Source organism: Erythrolamprus reginae, chromosome 2 (genome assembly GCF_031021105.1).
Source record: "Erythrolamprus reginae isolate rEryReg1 chromosome 2, rEryReg1.hap1, whole genome shotgun sequence".
NCBI classification, from domain to species: Eukaryota; Metazoa; Chordata; class Lepidosauria; order Squamata; family Dipsadidae; genus Erythrolamprus; species Erythrolamprus reginae.
The window spans coordinates 113,661,053-113,679,194 of NC_091951.1; the positions used below are offsets into that span (position 1 = coordinate 113,661,053).

General features: G+C 39.4%; 1 protein-coding gene and 1 long non-coding RNA gene across 3 annotated transcripts; one reads left to right on the forward strand and one right to left on the reverse strand.

The window, feature by feature from the left end:
- Positions 1–2,437: 2,437 nt before the first annotated feature.
- On the reverse strand, positions 2,438–14,119 carry SMAD5 (SMAD family member 5). The gene is made up of 8 exons (XM_070739209.1): positions 13,995–14,119; positions 12,992–13,106; positions 11,233–11,738; positions 9,149–9,400; positions 7,884–8,003; positions 6,215–6,436; positions 5,058–5,314; positions 2,438–4,381 (listed from the first exon to the last, which is right to left on the reverse strand). Exons 3-8 carry the CDS (start codon positions 11,633–11,635, stop codon positions 4,238–4,240), a joined length of 1,398 nt encoding a protein of 465 aa, XP_070595310.1. The 5' UTR covers positions 11,636–11,738; positions 12,992–13,106; positions 13,995–14,119; the 3' UTR covers positions 2,438–4,237.
- Positions 14,120–14,145: 26 nt separating this feature from the next.
- On the forward strand, positions 14,146–18,088 carry LOC139160836 (uncharacterized). 2 transcript variants are annotated; one of them, XR_011558017.1, is made up of 3 exons: positions 14,146–14,772; positions 16,689–17,231; positions 17,481–18,088. It is a non-coding gene; the product is annotated as an uncharacterized lncRNA (long non-coding RNA). The 2 variants fall into 2 exon arrangements; XR_011558018.1 differs by having other exon boundaries at positions 14,214–14,772; positions 17,528–17,603.
- Positions 18,089–18,142: the final 54 nt, after the last annotated feature.

The following is an 18,142-nucleotide window of genomic DNA, read 5'->3' on the forward strand; positions in this document are numbered from 1 at the left end:
GCTCTCCCGGAAAGACCCCAGCCCACACCTTCGGGAGCTTCCCAACCGGGTCCCTTCCACGGGGCAGTGGCCACGGCTCCCCCCAGTTCTCCCGCTGACCCTTTTCACACATGCACACCATCCCCAGTCTCCGCGCGGCCGGCTGTCATCTTCTAAAGAAGCAAGAAGAGGAGGAGCTGGGCGCCGGTGGTGGCGGAGGAAGGCGAATGTGGCCTGGAGGTTGGGAGGGAGGTGGAATACAGGAAGAGGAGGAGGAGGGAGGCCAGGAGGGAGGGAGGAGAGAAAGGTTTCTGCCTGAACTTACAGCAGCGCAAATCCAGCAAGGGCTTCCCCAACCTTTCCCCAACCGCTACCGGACTCCCGCAAGATGATCCTAGAACCCCAGTGGGGCCTCCCAGACACAAAAAATCAGAGAAGACGCACGTACAAACCGCCCGTGCGTTTCCCTCCCTTCCCTTCCAGTCATTGCAAGCCGGACAGTAACTGTTGACTTTTCGGTTAATCCACCCATGAGGGTCCCTCCGTGAAGCCTGCGCTGTCTCCCCCTGTCTCCCCCCCTCCACCCACCTCCGAACAAAATCCGAATGCCAGCGGTAATGAGGCAAAAGGGGTGAATTTGGGGCTTGCACGCATTAATAGCTTTTCCATTGATTCCTATGGGAAACATTGTTTCGTCTTACGAACTTTTCACCTTACGAACCTCCTCCTGGCACCAATTAAGTTCGTAAGACGAGGTATTACTGTATTTAAATGGGAACTGTACTAATCTCCTTGCCACACAGCCAAACTTTCGTTTACATTGCAAACAAGTTTCATATCTTCCATTTCCCCCATATTAACTACTCATTACTCAAAAACTGAGGAACTTGTTGTATTCAATTCAGGGACTCAAAACACACACTCATTTAACTTATGAAGTGCCTTAAAATAATTAAGTGAGTTGGGAAATTATGTGAGTTGGGAATAATTAGTCTCTTGGGATTGCAATGGATATGTCAAATAAAAAAGAACAACTATTTTGAAAAAGCAAATTCTATGCTGGGCATATTACAAAAGGAATAGAGAATTAAATTGCCAATATGTTAATATTGCCACATTGTCTAGCACTTTTGATCACTATACCAAACATTTTCTTAATAGAATGAGATCATAAACATAAGTTGAATCAGAAAAGATCAAGTGTAACAAAGAAGGCAGATAAAATAATGAGATTCACAACTATAAATAGTTGTTGGAATTTAGACACATTCTAAAAGGCCACAAATGGCACTAATTGTGGTGACTAGATATCTTAAGTAAAAACAAAACAAATGTACAACCTGCCTTTTAATGTTGAGTTGTTTAATACAAGCATGAGAGATCTTTAATTTGACCCAGGAAGGGTCTTCCCAAACTACCTTCTCCCTCATTTTATACAGTTACTTTTGTAAGACATTCTCCTTTATAGAATTTTAGGATTACCAAACTTAATTGAACATATTAATATAAGCATGTAAGAACTCTCAATCAAAATTGGCTAAAAGATATCAGCCTTGTGCTAACATACACTATGGATCTGCTTATGTTCTTGATTATTCTAATACATAGGATGTTAAAACATCAAGACTGAAGGATACAACCATCTATAGAGAGAAGGCTGTCCTCAAAGTCACACTGGCTAAGATTCTCTTTTTGAGTTCAAATAGCTTGGACAGAATCCATGCAAAATTTCATAAGTTATTGTAGGAAGTTCCCTTTTAACTGCTAGCATTGAAGAGCAAAGTATCCAAGAGTTACTTCTGATACAGACTGCCTTCCATGTCCAAGGAAGGAAATTAAAACAGTGTATATATTTTTGGAGGGTGAAAGCCTTCATCAATTTACCACTGAAAAATGAAATTTCAAGGAAAGATTATATATTCAAAGCCAAAGTTTCAACCAATTACTCATTGCATAGATGAGCATCAGACAAATAGATTTAGGAAAATTTCATCTACATTTAAATTTAAATTAAACTTTACTTTAACTTGTAATGGTCGTTGACTCTAATATATTTTCTTTAGTTCAAATAATCAAAATATTCCTGAATGGAGACAAATAATGTTTAATAAACACCTGTATCCCCATGACAAACTATTCATCAGAACTTTGTATTGGCTTTGCATTGCTTTAGTCAGAACAATTCCAAATAAGATCCAGATGTTAAGATTGCCAGCTTTTGTTAAATTATAGAGGAGATCTTGTATCTATGAATGATTAAGTTTCAGGAACACTATACCAAAGATATACATCCTAATTTTAAAAACTTGCTTCATGTATTGATATACACCCGTAGCAGGAATTATTAGCACATTTGCAAAGGGAAGGTAGGGAAGAAAGAAAAGATAAAGATGTCAAATGTCCTCCACAAATCAGTGTATAGAGCCCCTATGAGATTATTCCTGAAAGAATGTAACCCTTGCCAATAAAAAAAGTTTATTTTACACCATACAACTTTCAATCACCCACATGGCAATATTCTCATAAATCATTATCATGAGAATGAGTTTCCCCAGCAATCAAAAAGCAAAAGTTTTTACAACACTTAACTGCTGTATTTTTCGGAGTATAAGACACACCTTAGTTTTGGGGGAGAAAAACAAGGAAAAAAGACCTCTGTCTCCCAGCAATTTGCCTAACAGCAAACAGCACAGATGATATACTGTACACTGTTTGCTATGTATTTCTGTGCATGTGTGCCTGAGGCATTGAAACAGCAAAGAATTGGAGAAATGTACATTATGGCAGGATATTAATCCCAGAAAGTTTTCTTACATGTAATCACAACTCCTCCCAATTATTTAAATAGATCTACTCCAAATATGATTGAGTGTTTAACTTAGCTGTCTTATCTTAATACTAAAATGGAACGCTGTTACATTTCAGATTATATTTTTACAGAACTTTAAAATTGATGTGGCTTTCTGGAAGTATTCTCTGCTATTTAAAAGAAGATACAATAGCATTGGGCCTCTTCAGATCAAGCATTGAGTTTTAAAAGCTTTTTCATTTTGTTAAATTAATAATAAAGCAATCTTTAAAAAATAAATCTAATAATCTGAGCATTCTATAAGCATTTATAGTTATTTACTCCTTACAGCAAAAAACAAACAACCAGTTTCAGCACAGTCTGATCACTCCAGCAACTTCAATCAATTGAGTGTCAGGAGGCAGAAAATCAGTGGTTTGTGCTAAGCAGACTCTGCTGCTGTTTGCTGCAAGCAGGAAAATTGCTGGCAGGCAGAGACCAAAGAGTTGGGGTGGATGGGTGGGACTACATTCGATGAATAAGACATACCCAAGTTTTCACCCTCTTTTGGGAGGTAAAAAGGTATGTCTTATATTCCGAAAAATACAGTAGGCAAAATTTAAATCTCCCCAAAACAGAAGTAACATTTAAAAGAAAAAAATAACATTGAATATTAGCAAATGTAAATTTTTAGGAAGCCTCCAAATTATTTTCTACAAAATGCAAAATAAAATATAAAACACAATGCACATTCTTGCAATGTGATACACAGCACTTTAGTGTTTTGCATTCAAATAAATGTTGACTGCCTCAAACAGTGCATACCCTGGATAAAACATCTGTTAAGCACCAATCTTGTACACATTCATCTGAATCTCCCTGGACTTTGATCTGAGTACAGGACTAAATTATGAAGGTAACACTGAACTGTGGTGAAAGTAACTTTGCTACTGATTAAAGGAGAGTCTAATGCATTTTGTTATCACTATCTGTAAAGGTGCTTGTCAACATGTACATATTGAGGTCATATTTAAGCTAAAGGCAATCTTAGGTATAATAAAGCTAGCTCTTTGTGGATTTAGATCATCCACACAACCATATAGTAATACTAAAAATGATGGTATATTGGAGCTATATATATTTAGCAAATGAGATAGTGTTTGTTATTCATTGTGTAAAGTCATTCAAGAATGCATCCTCAGAAAACATGTTAAAATACTTCCAGTGGAATCAAAAGTTGTTCAAATATGTGTAGCTCAGATAAAAGTTTCTGCATTTTTCAATTTTTTCTCCAAATTGAAGAGTCTTAATATGAAATGAAAGGGGAAACGATGATAAAACAATGGAATTGGTCATTTGTAGAAGAAAGCTAACTTATGATGTATTCCTACAGAATCCACACTGGAAGCTTCTGGAAAATTAGAAAATGGTCACTAAAATTGTGGTTGCTGAAAAAAAAATATTTTGGCACTATGAAACAGAAGAAATAGGATTAAGTGGGGAGCCCATTTGGGTAAGTACTTTATCCAGCCACTGAAGAGGCCCATGAAGATGGATTTCTATCCAACACGGGGTGCTTGTAACGTCTTGTCGGTGGTATTCTGCTCCCCATCCCTATAAAGAATGATATGTATTTAACTAGATTAGGATTAAACACTGAAACAATTGATGAATACAACAATTTTTTTTTAAAAAAAGATTTGGTTTGAACAATGCTTTTCTCCATTCCACTCAAAAAACATGTTATTTAAACCATCAATCCCTAATGTCTTCTAGTTTTGTTGGACAATTTATAATATTTTTATTTATGATGGATATATGATAGCGATGCAAAACTACAACTTGGCAGAAACCTCAGTCAACACTGACCACTCATAAATTGTACTGGAATTGTGATTAATCACCCCCTAAATAGGTACAGATTTCCATCCCATTTTTCTTGTGGGGGAGAGGAAATATTATTCATGAGTTAATTAGAAAGAAGTAGGTAATCTTCATTCTTAATTCATCCTGCAAATGAATGAAGTGGAAAAACATCTATCCAACTACCCATACATTTTTATGCATATCGTAAGGCATTTATCCTACTATCTATACATCCTTATAAGTTAATCACAACAACAAAGAATAATAAATCTGACATGCTGAATTAACTCTGGAGGATTTGCTAATTAAATATAGAAAAATTCCAAAGATCTGTTATATGTTAAAACTGCACTCATACGTAATAAATTTCAGATATATTTCAAATAGATACAATACAGTAAATAATAAATATGCTACGTCTTACCTTTACAAAACTCATTCGAATTGTGCACATTTTGGTGAGCTCATATACTGCTTCAAATCCATGATTGACTGACTGAGCTAGAAGCTGAGCAAATTCCTGATTGTTAAAAATTTTAAGACTACAGCCACTGGGAATCTTGCATACAGTTGTAGGGTGAAATCCGTGATGATAATTACAATTCCTACTTTGTACGAATATGCTGCTGTCACTCAGGCATTCTGCATAGACTTCCCCACCAACATAATACAGATGAACGCCTAGGGGAGGGAGAAAAATCCCAAATATTTAACACAGTTAAATTGCAAAAATGATTATAGCCTCTTCCTTTCAGCTGTTAGGAACTCTAGCCAAATTTCTATTTGAAAGGATTCCAACTGTTTCCAGTTGTTTAAATATGTCAAGTGTATTATTTCAAACACCAAATATCTTAACCACTAGATGTCCTCATCTTACTTCACTCAGTACATGATAGAATTATTCAATAAATAAATAAATGATATGCAGTACTATTTTTTCTTGCCTCATCAGTACAGGCAAGTTGGTATGGGAGACAGACTTTAGGCTTTTAAGTCATCATTTTGAATTGTATCCAGAAAGAACTTGTATGCCTCATAGAACACGTCTTTATAGAGTACAGCCAGTTAGCATCCAATATTGCTCACTGCTACCTAATGCTGTTTTGAAAAACTTTTCAGAGATAGTCCCAAGTAAAGTGCATTGTAATAAAATCCAATCTAAAAGAAATCTACATTGCATATCTCATTATAGCAAGTCTGTGCTCTCATCGAGAACCGAATCAGGTAACAAACCAATTAACATTAAATAATGCTGCCTCCTAAAATTATTTTATTTTCAATTATGTCTGTACAAATAATTTAAATATGTACACCCAGTACAAGGGATTAGAAAACAATTAACTATTGGTTTACCACTAAATCTATAGTGATAAAAGTTGATAAAATAAAAATTTTGATGCAATGTTTCATTTACAAAGTTGCTAAAATATCAAGCTGACATTTGTTTTCAAGCTGAATTGTTCAGATTTATAATATTTTTCTATGTGGCATAATATTACTCAAAATTGTATAATTACATTTAGCTTATCCAAACTGCAAACACAGTGTATTTACAATTATATAAGCATACTTCAGGATTACCTTTTCCAATGTGTCTCCGAGTGTTCTCAATTGTTGAGTTACGATTAACATTGGAGAGCAAACCTAAGCAGAATCTGCTTTTGTTGTTAGAAGGATCTGTAAATCCATCTACTAAGATACTGGTAGAAGACGCATGAAAAGCCTCCCCAACACGATTATTTAGTTCGTAATACACTATTGAACACCAGTGTTTGGGTTCTTGATAGGCCACAGGATGAACATCTACAAACAAACATGAAAAACCTGTAATAATTCCAGCATTTACAGTCTCTTGCCTACAGTATTAAACATTTATGCATTTTTTTAATAGCTAAAGAACTTCAGTTGTATTCCTGCAGAAATCTTCCCAACAGGTAGTTCCATCAACAGCACACTATAGACCAGTGTTTTTCAACCAGTGTGCCGCGAGACATGATCAGGTGTGCCGCAAAGCTCAGAGAGAGAAAGAAAGCAAGAGAGAGAGAGAGAAAGAAAGAAAGAGAGAGAGAGAAAGAGAGGGAAGGAGGGAAGGAGAGAGAGAGAGAAAGACATAGAGGGAGGTAGGGAGGGAGAGAGAAAGAGAGCAAAAAAGAGAGGAAGGAAGAGAAAGAAAGAGGGATGGAGAGAGAGAAAGAAAGAGGAAGGAAGGGAGAGAAAGAGGGAGGGAGAGAGAAAAAAAGCAAAAGGGAGGAAGAGAGAGAGATATTTTTTTTGTCCAAACTTTTTTTAGCCCCCCCCCCCCCCTCAATGTGCCCCAGGGTTTCGTAAATGTAAAAAATGTGCCGCAGCTCAAGAAAGGTTGAAAATCACTGCTATAGACTGTAAATGTTACTCCAAGATCCTGAATTCATTAGTGAAGTATAAATACATTATTTGAAAGAACAACAGCAAATCTTCTTAAACCGTTTTGAGAGAGTGTATTCCATTAGCTAAAATTCAAATTGTGTAAGAAATATTTTTTTCTAAAGATTTTCACTTACAAATAAAAATAATACAGAATTAATGTTATTTTGCACAGCCTGCATGCTTAATATATGCTGAATCATTCAACAGAAAATAGCTACTCCTTTGAAGAACAGGCCTATAGTTAAATGATATCCATTTAAAAAAAAGTTCCATTCCTATCAGAAAATAACTTTATGCTCCTACTATTACAGTAAACGAATGATACTTATTTTGTCTTCTTCTTTTCCAAATTTCAACTAGTTATTCTCCTTGGCATAACCTTGAACCGTCTCTTATCAGCAGTTTGCAACACAGAAATAAATAATCTGGAATGCAGTTTCAACTTCTTATATACGGGAATTAACAGTGTGAAACCCTCAAAAATGTCCCCCAATTTCCATTTAAATACACATTTAATCGCAACTTGCTTTTTAAAACAAAATATTTCCCTCACCCTTTTTGAACCCATGATTCAGACGAGAGGATAAAATTATGATCAGATGACATTATGCTCCTCTTTGTAGTCAACAGACTCTCTGTATCTCTGATGACCAGATTCTTAAATGTAACAATCTCATCCCATGTACACAAGACAGTGTGAGGTGCTGCACTTCAAAAACTAAATAAAAGATTTATCTTCTTCTTTCAAATTGTAAGTAGCTAATTATAAGTAGCGCAGTGTATAGTGTAATTATCAAAAAGTTTCAAAATGTTAGTAATTTATCAAGTCACAAGTTTATCTCACCTCTGCTTGAAATACTGGGCATTATCTGAGGAATTATACTATTGCTTGTATCCATAGACTGCGAAGTATCTTGACCCATTTGGTCTTCAGGAGGCATATATGCAGGTGGTGGTGTATCCGCTACAATTGAATATTTGAGCAGTATTAATGCATTTACCTTGAACTATGAGGGTTTTTTCAAGTATAATCACAATTTGGTTTTTCTGTCATTTTCTGCCTTTTTCCATTTTTGTTTGGAACCTAACAATTTTATCACAAAAAATGTTCTCTTCATTCTCACTTAAGGTTTGCACGGGCCTCATTCTCTTCCTTTGTCAGTCATTTATGACACAATCTATCTTGCTTCATCTAACTTAAGCAGTTTCATTTTCTTGGGATTAGAAAGAAGCACCAGCAGATTCTCCAACTGTAACCTAGCTGTTTCTTTGATATTAATGAGTTCTATCAAAGTGGATTTTATGATTAGCTATAAAAGATTTCTCATTTTAAAACTTTTTTTTTACTATATAGTTACTGCTGCACTATTTTCTGGTTTCGACTTATTTTCGGAACCTCTACAACCTTTTCTCTCTCTCCTTTATCTCTCTTTGCTTCTATCTCCCAATCAATGTACAGTGTTCCCTCGATTTTCACGGGTTCGAACTTTGCGAATAGCCTATACCAAGGTTTTTCAAAAAATATTAATTAAAAAATACTTCACGGTTTTTTTCCTATACCACGGTTTTTCCCATCCGATGATGTCATATGTCATCGCCAAACTAATAATTTTTGCAAATAAATAACAAAAAAAATAATTATTGTTAATAAATAATTATGTTTATAAATATGGTAATTTAGAGGTTTAAAGTGTTAAGGGATGGCTTGTGATACTGTCCATAGCCAAAATTGGTGTATTTACTTCCGCATCTCGACTTCGCGGAAATTCGACTTTCACGGGCGGTCTCAGAACACAACTCCCGCGGAAATCGAGGGAACACTGTATATTTAATCAACTGGAGTACAAATATAGCATAATCAGGGGTGGGCTTCTGCCTGGACCGGGGGGGGGGGAGGAATGCAGCGGGGAAGCAAAAATGGAGCACCACCCCAGAAAACCCAATTTGCACTGAAAGATGTTGAAACAAAATGCATAAGCCACGCCCATAGTGTGGTAGTAAAAGTTTTGGTAGCCCATCACTGAGCATAACCTAAATATAATTCTAATTTCTTCCGATTTTATAATACAACCTCTATTTTTCAATGTTTGCCATATAGATAGTTCTTACCTGGTAGTTGAAATGGGCTAGATGGTCCAGAACTAGCTGGAGAACTTGGATAGGTACTGCTGCCTGGAGATGGTGGGTATGGACTATTTGGAGACATGGGAAATGTACTGCTGTTGGGCTGTTGGAATGAATCTGGAAAGGTAGCATTGTGTGGCATATGTGGCTCATTGTGAGTTAAGTTTCTAAACTGAACCAAAAGGCTATGCTGTGGGTTAAATTCACTGTGCCTTGGCACCAAGACTGGAGGTAAAACTGAAAAAAGAGAAAAAAAGAAAACATTAAAATAGTGTTGAAGGTCAGGTCATAATTAACTCTCAAGGAGCAAAACTGTAAAGAAAGAAGCATATGCCAGAAGCTTATCGTTCTCTCATTGGAAAAGAGTTACTACTGGAATGTACAACATGATGGTTCAAGGCCAGATGTTGCTTCATAAAGTCTTGAGGCCCCCAAATTTCCTTCTGAAATTGTTGCTCAATTATAACTTTTAATGTAACAAAAGTGAAAATCAATAAAAACATGAGAATAGAGTATAAGATGAATCTTCTTTCCTCCTAAATGAGGGTGGAAATGTCGATACATCTTATATACTAAATACTTTTGGCCTCACAAAGCCCTGACCCCACATCCCATTTTTGCAAAAAAATGGGCCCGTTTTTCAAAATAATGGGGTGCGGAGAGAGAGAGCAGAGTGGGAGGCCTGAAAAGTGCCCCCGGGGACTGGGGGAGGCAAAAATACCTCCGTCTTTGCAGAAAAATGGCCGAAAAGGTTTTTTTTTGCAAAAATAGGTGAAAAATGGGTCCATTTTTGCAAAAAACAGGGTGGGTGGAGGATTTCAGGGGACTGTGGCATGGGGGAAGGCAAAAACGCCCCCGTTTTTGTGAAAAACAGAGCGCGCAAAGAGTTTTGGAGGCTTGTATAGTAATGCTGGGGGCCAGGGAGGACAAAAACTTTTTTTTCTTTCTTATCTCTTTGAAATTTTCTGTGTCTTATAAGCCGAAAAATATGATATGTCTACTTATATTTAAATTGAATTAAGAGATTTTGCCTTGGACTCTTTTTTTAAAAAAACTTCTAGCCAAGTTCCTGATAAAGTTCTTGAATTTGAAAATATGCAAATCCTATTAAGATTATGAGTGACCAATCTATTTGCAATTGAACTAAAATTATACAGAACTCTAATGCAACACAAAGCTTTTCTGTATTAAGACAATTGTACAAGATAATTGAACAATTGTGATGTTAATAGAACATGTGAAAAACAAATGTTTTAGGAAACATTTTCCAGATTTTCAATCATCAATACATAAATTACTTTATGAAAAAAGACTAAAAGATTACTATGAAAATTTATCTTATTTAACAATACAATTATCAAAACCATTTGATATTGTCTATCACCATTAGCTATAATAAAAGTCAGGGAGGAAATAATTAAAAGGAGAATTCATATATTTCATTATGCCATTATAGAGTTTTGTTTTAGTTTAAACGAGCCGGAGTGGCATAGCAGGTAGTGCTGCACTGTAGGCCACTGAAGCTGACTGTAGATCTGTAGGTCAGCAGTTCAAATCTCATCACCGGCTCAAGGTTGGCTCAGCCTTCCATCCTTCCGAGGTGGGTAAAATGAGGACCCAGATTGTGGGGGCAATATGCTGGCTCTATGAAAAAGTGCTATTGCTAACATGTTGTAAGCTGCCCTGAGTCTAAGGAGAAGGGCGGCATAAAAATAAAATGAATGAATGAATGAATGAATGAATGAATGAATGAAGCAAGCAAGCAAGCAAGCAAGCAAGCAAGCAAGCAAGCAAGCAAGCAAGCAAGCAAGCAAGCAAGCAAGCAAGCAAGCAAGCAAGCAAGCAAGCAATGGCTGTATCAGCATGGTTTGTAGACTATGGTGTATAGGATGGCTGTATCATCTATTGACCTGGCTATTAAAGGATGCTCAATAGGTTATGGCTCTAGTCTACAGAGTAGCAATGTTCCCAGATGCAATTCCCATGTGCCAAATTGTCCCTCCCGTTTTCAATTTGCTGCTCTGCAACAAGTCAACTATTTTTTGGTGGGTAAAAGCATTGAAACACACCTGGGCTCTCCACCCTTTTGTAATGGTATGGATTGATACAAACTTCTTTCTGTTTAGATCCAAAAGGAAATTCACAAATGTCCAATGGCTTCAGCTCATGATGACTCTGCAAATCAGGCCAACGCCACACACGGCAGTAAATCACGTGGGGAAGGCCTTTGCGGTGTGACACTTGAAGTCGCCCATCTAATGAACGAGGAATTGTAACACATTTGCTGGGTTGTCCAGGACTACTTAGTGCCTTTTCCAGCTCCTCCATGGCTCCCTTTTTCTTCTTTAGTTTTTTTACCAAAGCATCGACTGCTTTTTCTGCCCATTTTTCTTCTTCATCACCTTGTTTCCAGCCCAACAAGCGCTTTACAGCTGGGCTAGTAAAAGAGAACAGACTGGCCATTGATGTCATTTGACAAGTTTTAAAGCAATTTTTAGAACAAAACTGCTGTTTCTCAGACACAAAAATAACTGTGCAACTTCTTTCTAATCCAAAGAAGTGATTTTTCTTAGACCTATAAGAAAAAAATACAGAACGTCAGTTGATGCCAGCTTACTAGAGAAATAAAGGCAAACACAGAGAATTGAGTAATTTTAAACCTCATTATATTTAATTCCCACATATGCATATTATTAACAGCCTTTTAATCTGAACCAATTTTCATGCCATGGGGATAACACTTAAAAGACAAAACAGTTGGTGGAATTTACAAAGGAAGTCCTTTGAACTAAACTCCTTCTATCCTTCACAAAGGCTACTCATTTGGTCAAACAGGGAAAAAAGCTTGGATTTTTAAAAAGATAAATGAAAAGATGTTTATTTTAAACTTCAATCAATTTGAAATATAAACTTATTGAAATGCATAGTATATATTACAAGAAGATGTACATCTATTAAGACAGCAATGGAAATACTCTGGTGATTTCTGAGCTGTTTTAAATGATAGCAATTATGCACTGGAAACCCTCTGGTGACTAGAAACTGATAGCAATTAGGCATTCTGGAAACAAGAGATTCTGTAATAAAATTCCAGTTCTGAGAAGCCACTACAGTGTCTGAGGTTTTACTCCTACTGTTCCTTTCTGTTAAGACATTCTGAACTTGGTGTTGTGATCAGGACTATAAAAAGAGAATCTATGCATTTTGAAAAGTCAACTGTGTGGATTTCATTTAAAGGAATAAAGCAATGAATCATCAATGGTGTAAGCAGCGGTACAAAAGTGAGCATTCTTTGGCAAAGGAAGCTCCTTGTTGGGGAACACTGCTCAGACCCCAAGAGAGTCAATCTGGATTGTTGCAGAAGGGAAACAAAATATATTGCTGAGAGCTACACACAGCCCCTTTTTTTTGTTACTAACAAGATCCATCTGCAATTCTCTTTAAAAAATAAAAAGGAGTAAGGATGACAAACGGAACTAATGTGCTGTGGCAACATGTTGATAAGACCTCATAAAATCCCCGAAGAATACTCAACAAGTACAGACATAGACAATAGGCAGCTGGCAAAAAGCAGCACTAAACAAAGAGAAAGGATGTCAATAACAAGTCAGTTCCGTTTCTGCTACAGAAACTGCCAAATATTGTCTATGGGGTTTCTGATAAACTACAGCAAGTCAAAACAGCTAGCCCACCCTGCTGCATTTTCAGCCCATCAAACACAAGGCATTAAGAGCCAGAAAGCTGCCTGCTCGCCTTGCTTGCTAATTCTCAGAATGCTGCTGCTTCTCAATAACTTAGTAGGAGAATGTGCCTGGCGATCCCAGCTACCTGTTTTTTCAGTGGAGAGAAGAAAGCTGCAGGTTTCATGAGCAAAGACAGGCAGCAGTTTTTTACCATCTGCATTCGGCATCTCTCTGGATGGGGGTGAGAAAAGGCTGCACAACTAAACAAGAAAAGAAAAAAACAGGCACATAAAGAACAATCCACCAACAGCCATCCCCAGCGTTTCTTCACTCCTCTTGCTAGGAAACTTTATCAGGATGCCACAGGTGCTGACTTGGTACACTCTCTCTATTATCATAATAGGGTTCAGCTGACAAAGCGCATTTCCTCATTCAGAAGTTTAGTTCTGCCCAAGAGGCAATAAAGGATTTAGGGTTGTTCTCTTCCAAAAGACAATGTGTAAGAGTACATAATGTACAAGAATACACAGAGAGACACTGAATATTCCCGTACAAACAAATTAAAAGTTCCCCGCTTAATGGCAAATCAGCCATTAAGCTGAGCATGTTTGGATATATATTGGGGGGGGGGGATAAGGACACCCATTAAATACACACCCCATCAGCTGCTGATTGAGGACGGCTATAAAAAGAAGCAGGTTGCGTGGCCTGGCAAGGCTGATGTTTTTAAAGCCTTCCATGAAATATCGATCCGGGTCAGGTGGCCCGCGAGCGTGGGCCAGGCCCAAACTGGGCCACCTCGGGGTCCAGCCCTGGCGAGCCACTCTGCCTCGGTCGCAGAGTTTGGAGGGGGAGTTGCTACGAAGAGCTGCCCCCGCCACCCACAACGCCTCCACCCTGGCTTGCAAAGCGAAGAAGCGCCTGGCGCGAGATGCGGACGCTTCTTCTACATCCGCCAACCCCCCCACCTCCACCGCAGCTTGCAAAAGGCAGGCGGGCGGGTTGGGCGGAGAACGATTCCCGCCGCCACTTCCTCACCCAGCAAGCCACGAAAAGGGCGCCCTCCTCTTTCTCCTCCTTTTGTCCTCCCCCCCCTCTCCTCCCCTCCCCTCCGTCTTCTCCGGGCTTTTCCAACGGCTTTAACCTACCACCCGACGCGCGGCTTGGCGGCCGAAAAGGGAAGCGGCAAACCCGGACCAGGAGAACCGACCAAGAACTGCCGAGGAGGGGAAAAAGAGGCGGAGTCAGCCATGTCAGTCGAAACCGAGGGCTCACGTGACAAGGCCCATCGGCCGAAACGCGGCTGGTTGAGTCTGCCCGTCACTCAAAGAGCCCAGAGCCTGTGATTTGCGGAAAGGAGGAAAGAAGGCGGGAGCGTGCTCTCCAGGCTTCTGGCGGAATGGGAGAGAGGAGGAGGAAGAGAGGAGAGGATTGCAGGGCCTTGGGTCTGTTTGGTTGCTCTTTATTGCAGCGTTGCGTTCGCCGTGTAACTTGCGTTTTGTGCCTAGCCTTTGGCCGGGCTAAAAAGCTACCCGGCTTCCTCGTCGTGATTTCAATTTGCGGCTTAGCGGTTCGGGATGTTTCGGGTTCAGGTACTTCTGCTCCTTAGAGGAAAGTCTTAAAAAAAGAGCTTTAAAAAAAAAACTACTAAAACTCGGGCGTAAAAGCCACATCGTTGAGAGGAATTAGAAGAGGAATTAGAAGAACTTTGGAGGAAGACTTAAGACAGCCGCAAAGCAAAGTGGAAGGAGTTTGTCAAGCTTAAAAGAAAACAAAACAAAAAAAAAATGAAATCAAAAGGCAAGGACCCTAATCCTGGGCACAGAAAGACAGACAATTTCTGCCTAGTACATAATGCTGTCCTGGCTGGAAGGATTTATAAAATATCGAGAAACCCAGACTAATTTCAACGTTGCTGCACTTGAGGTAAGAAAACTATACAGGTAGTAGTCTTCAATTTACCACCGCAATTGGGACCCAAATCTATGAATAGAATATAATAGAATTTTATTGGCCAAGTGTGATTGGACACACAAGTAATTTGTCTTGGTGCATATGCTCTCAGCGTACATAAAATAAAATATACATTTGTCAAGAATCATATGGTAGGACACTTGTTAAGTGAGTTTTGCCCCTTTTTACTTGCCACTTGTTTGTTAAGTGAATCACTCCAGTTACGTTTGTAAAGTGAGTCTGGTTTCCCCCATTGACTTTCGCTTGTCAGAAAGTTGCAAAATGGGATCATAAGATGCAGGAACAGGGCCAACATCGTAAATGTGAGACGGTGAGCCAAACATCTGAATTTCAATCGTGTCCATGATTGAAATGACTTATGAACAGGCGGGGGTCCCTACTTACCGTCGCTGCTGGTGCGATGCGCGGGCAGCTCCAGGTGACCAGCAGGTAAGCACGGGCATTCCGGTCAGATTTTGCTTCTGTGCATGTGCAAGAAACAAAATCTCATGAGGGGACACGTACGTGAGAAACAGATTTTGGCAATTCTTTTTTCAGTGCCTATAACTTTGAACACTCACTTAGCGAACTGTTGCAAGTCAAGGACTATTCTAGACCATTACAGTGATCTCTCGGTTAGCGCGGGGGTTACGTTCCAAGACCTCCCGCGCTAACCGATTTCCGTGTTATACTGGATGCGGAAGTAAAAACCACCATCTGCGCATGTGCGCCATTTTTTTCATGGCCGCACATGCGCAGATGGTGGAGTTTGCGTGTGGGCAGCGGGGAAGACCAAGGGAAGGTTCCTTCAGCCGCCCAACAGCTGATCTGCTCCGCAGCGCGGAAGCAGCGAGGAGCCGAAGATGGGGTAAAGGCAAAGGGGAAACCCCATCTTCGGCTCCTCGCTGCTGCCGCGCTGCGGAGCGGATCAGGTGTTGGGCGGCTGAAGGAACCTTCCCTTGGTCTTCCCGCCGCCTAGGCAAAGGGGAAACCCCAAGATCGCTTGCCGCTTTGCAGCTTGGAGCCTTGCTTCGCCTCCTTCGCTGCAATAGGCAAGCGGCAAGCGATCTTGAGAAAGAGAGAGAAAGGAGGGCGACTTGCCAGTCCACGCCCCCCTGGATGAACAGCCTCGCATGGCCCCAGCGCCGGGCTCCGCTGTTGCCTCCGCCCCCATTCGGCTCTGCAGCTGAGAGGCCTTCCCGGCAGAGCCCTCCCCAACAGCTCCCGTCGCCAGCGCAAAAAAGAAAAGAAAAAAAAATCCCCAAAAGAGGCAGGCACAAAGCGGGGGCACAAGGGGAGCTGCCCGGCAGAGGTTGCTTTTTTTCTTCTCGTGGGCAAGTGGAGGGGGGGAGAGAGAAGGGAGGAAGAGAGTGTGAGAGAGGAAGAAAGAGAGAGAGAAATGATAGAAAAAAGGGGAGAAAAAAGAGAAATGAGAAAATGATTGAAGCATAGTGACAGGAAAGAAAGAGAAAGAGACAGAGAAGTGACTCTTGGTGATGACGTATGACGTCATCGGGTGGGAAAAACCGTGGTATAGCAAAAAAAACCGTGGAGTATTTTTTAATTAATATTTTGTGAAAAACCGTGTTGTAGCGTTTCGCACTAATCGAGACCATGCTAATCGAGGGATCACTGTATTACAAATGTACAAAACTGGACACATTGTTTCTTTTGACCCATGGTACACTCCTTCCATGTGTGGAGCTTTGGAATCAACAGTATTCACCTCTGTTCTGACATGCATAGGCAAATTCAAATACGTTTTCTTAATCTAGTATGAATGTATGATCTGTATGTACTTCATGCTAGTTTTGTTGGTGTGTTTAAAGATTATATAATCGTGTATCTGTCTGTTCAGACTATCATTTGCACAAATTATATCATTGCAGCCTGAGGATGTCATTCCATGTCTTGTAGAGCAAAACTCTTTGGAGTCAACATTGAATACAGAAGTCATCTCATTCACAAAACAGCTCCTATTCAGGAACTCCAGAGTCACCTTACCCTCGCAGCAGTAAGAAGGATCAACCAGTGATGATGAAGGATCAACCAGTGTCATCCTTAAAACCACAATCCCCCAGTAAAGAAAGAGGAAGATAGGAGGGGACAAGATACTGGACAGCATTGTGACGATGTTGGGAGCAGCTTCAGATTTATACTACAGGGATGTCCCAGTTGAGCCTCATCAACAGCAGGATATATATAGTCTTTTGTGGCTTTCCTAGCCAGCTTCCAACAAGCAAAGACAAGGGATGAAGCACCTAACGCTGAAAACTGAAAATCTAACATCAAATACCTAACACTGAAAAATGAAAACCTAAAACATAACCCCCTACATGGAAAAACGAAAAATAAAAACCTAACACCTAACTTCCAACATGGAAAACCAAAAAACGACAAAAATGGGGAAAAAATTCCAACAACCTAATACAGTGTTCCCTCAATTTTTGCGGGGGATGCGTTCCGAGACTGCCCGCGAAAGTCGAATTTCCACGAAGTAGAGATGCGGAAGTAAATACAGTACAGTATTTTTGGCTATGAACAGTATCACGAATATTTATGAAAGGCAGATGAAAGTTTGACGATGATATATGACGTCATCGGGCGGGAAAAACCATGGTATAGGGGAAAAAAAACGCAAAATATTTTTAAATTAATATTTTTGAAAAACCGTGGTATAGACTTTTCACGAAGTTTGAACCTGCGAAAATCGGAACAGTGTACCTAGCATCTAATACCGAAAAACAAAAAAATGAAAATCTATTACCTAACACCAAAAAACAGTCACCTAACACTGAACAAAATTGAAAAATGAACACTACTGAAACACTGCTTTGATAGACTTAATAACTGCAGAATAACTGCTCTGATGCACTTAACAACCATGGCAGAAAATAAAATAAAATCTAGAGCAACTCACTCAGGAACCATCTGGTTAACACTTGTGGGGCCTAGGAAGAGAGCCTGTGGTATATTCTACTCCCAGAGGTGAGACAGGCCCCTACTCTCCTGGCCTTCTGAAAAGGAATTAAAACATGGCTCTGCAGACTTGATTGTGGAACACAGAGGAACACACAACCTTGGGGCTGGCTGATGCCCTGAGAGGCTTCCCTTCAACTTTTAATTAAATTTAACAGCATTTATTTATCCTTGTAAAATTTTAATTTTAAAACCTTAACCTTTATATACTGTTCTTATAGTTTAATGTTTTATTGTACAAGCAGTCAGAGTCCCTGTTTGAGGAACGATGGGCAATTCAAAAATGTGGAAAATAAAGACGTTTCATCTGTGCTAGTTTCATTCTTGAGTCAAAAGCCAGTGACAAACACTAAAGATTGAGACT

Coding starts and splice junctions, on each gene's coding strand:
- SMAD5 (XM_070739209.1), bottom strand. CDS start 11,635: ATGACATCAATGGCCAGTCTGTTCTCTTTTACTAGCCCAGCTGTAAAG. Junction 6,437..7,883: donor GCCCAGTATTTCAAGCAGAG/GTGAGATAAACT, acceptor GTTTGTTTGTAG/ATGTTCATCCTGTGGCCTAT. Junction 4,382..5,057: donor TTCGAATGAGTTTTGTAAAG/GTAAGACGTAGC, acceptor CATTCTTTATAG/GGATGGGGAGCAGAATACCA.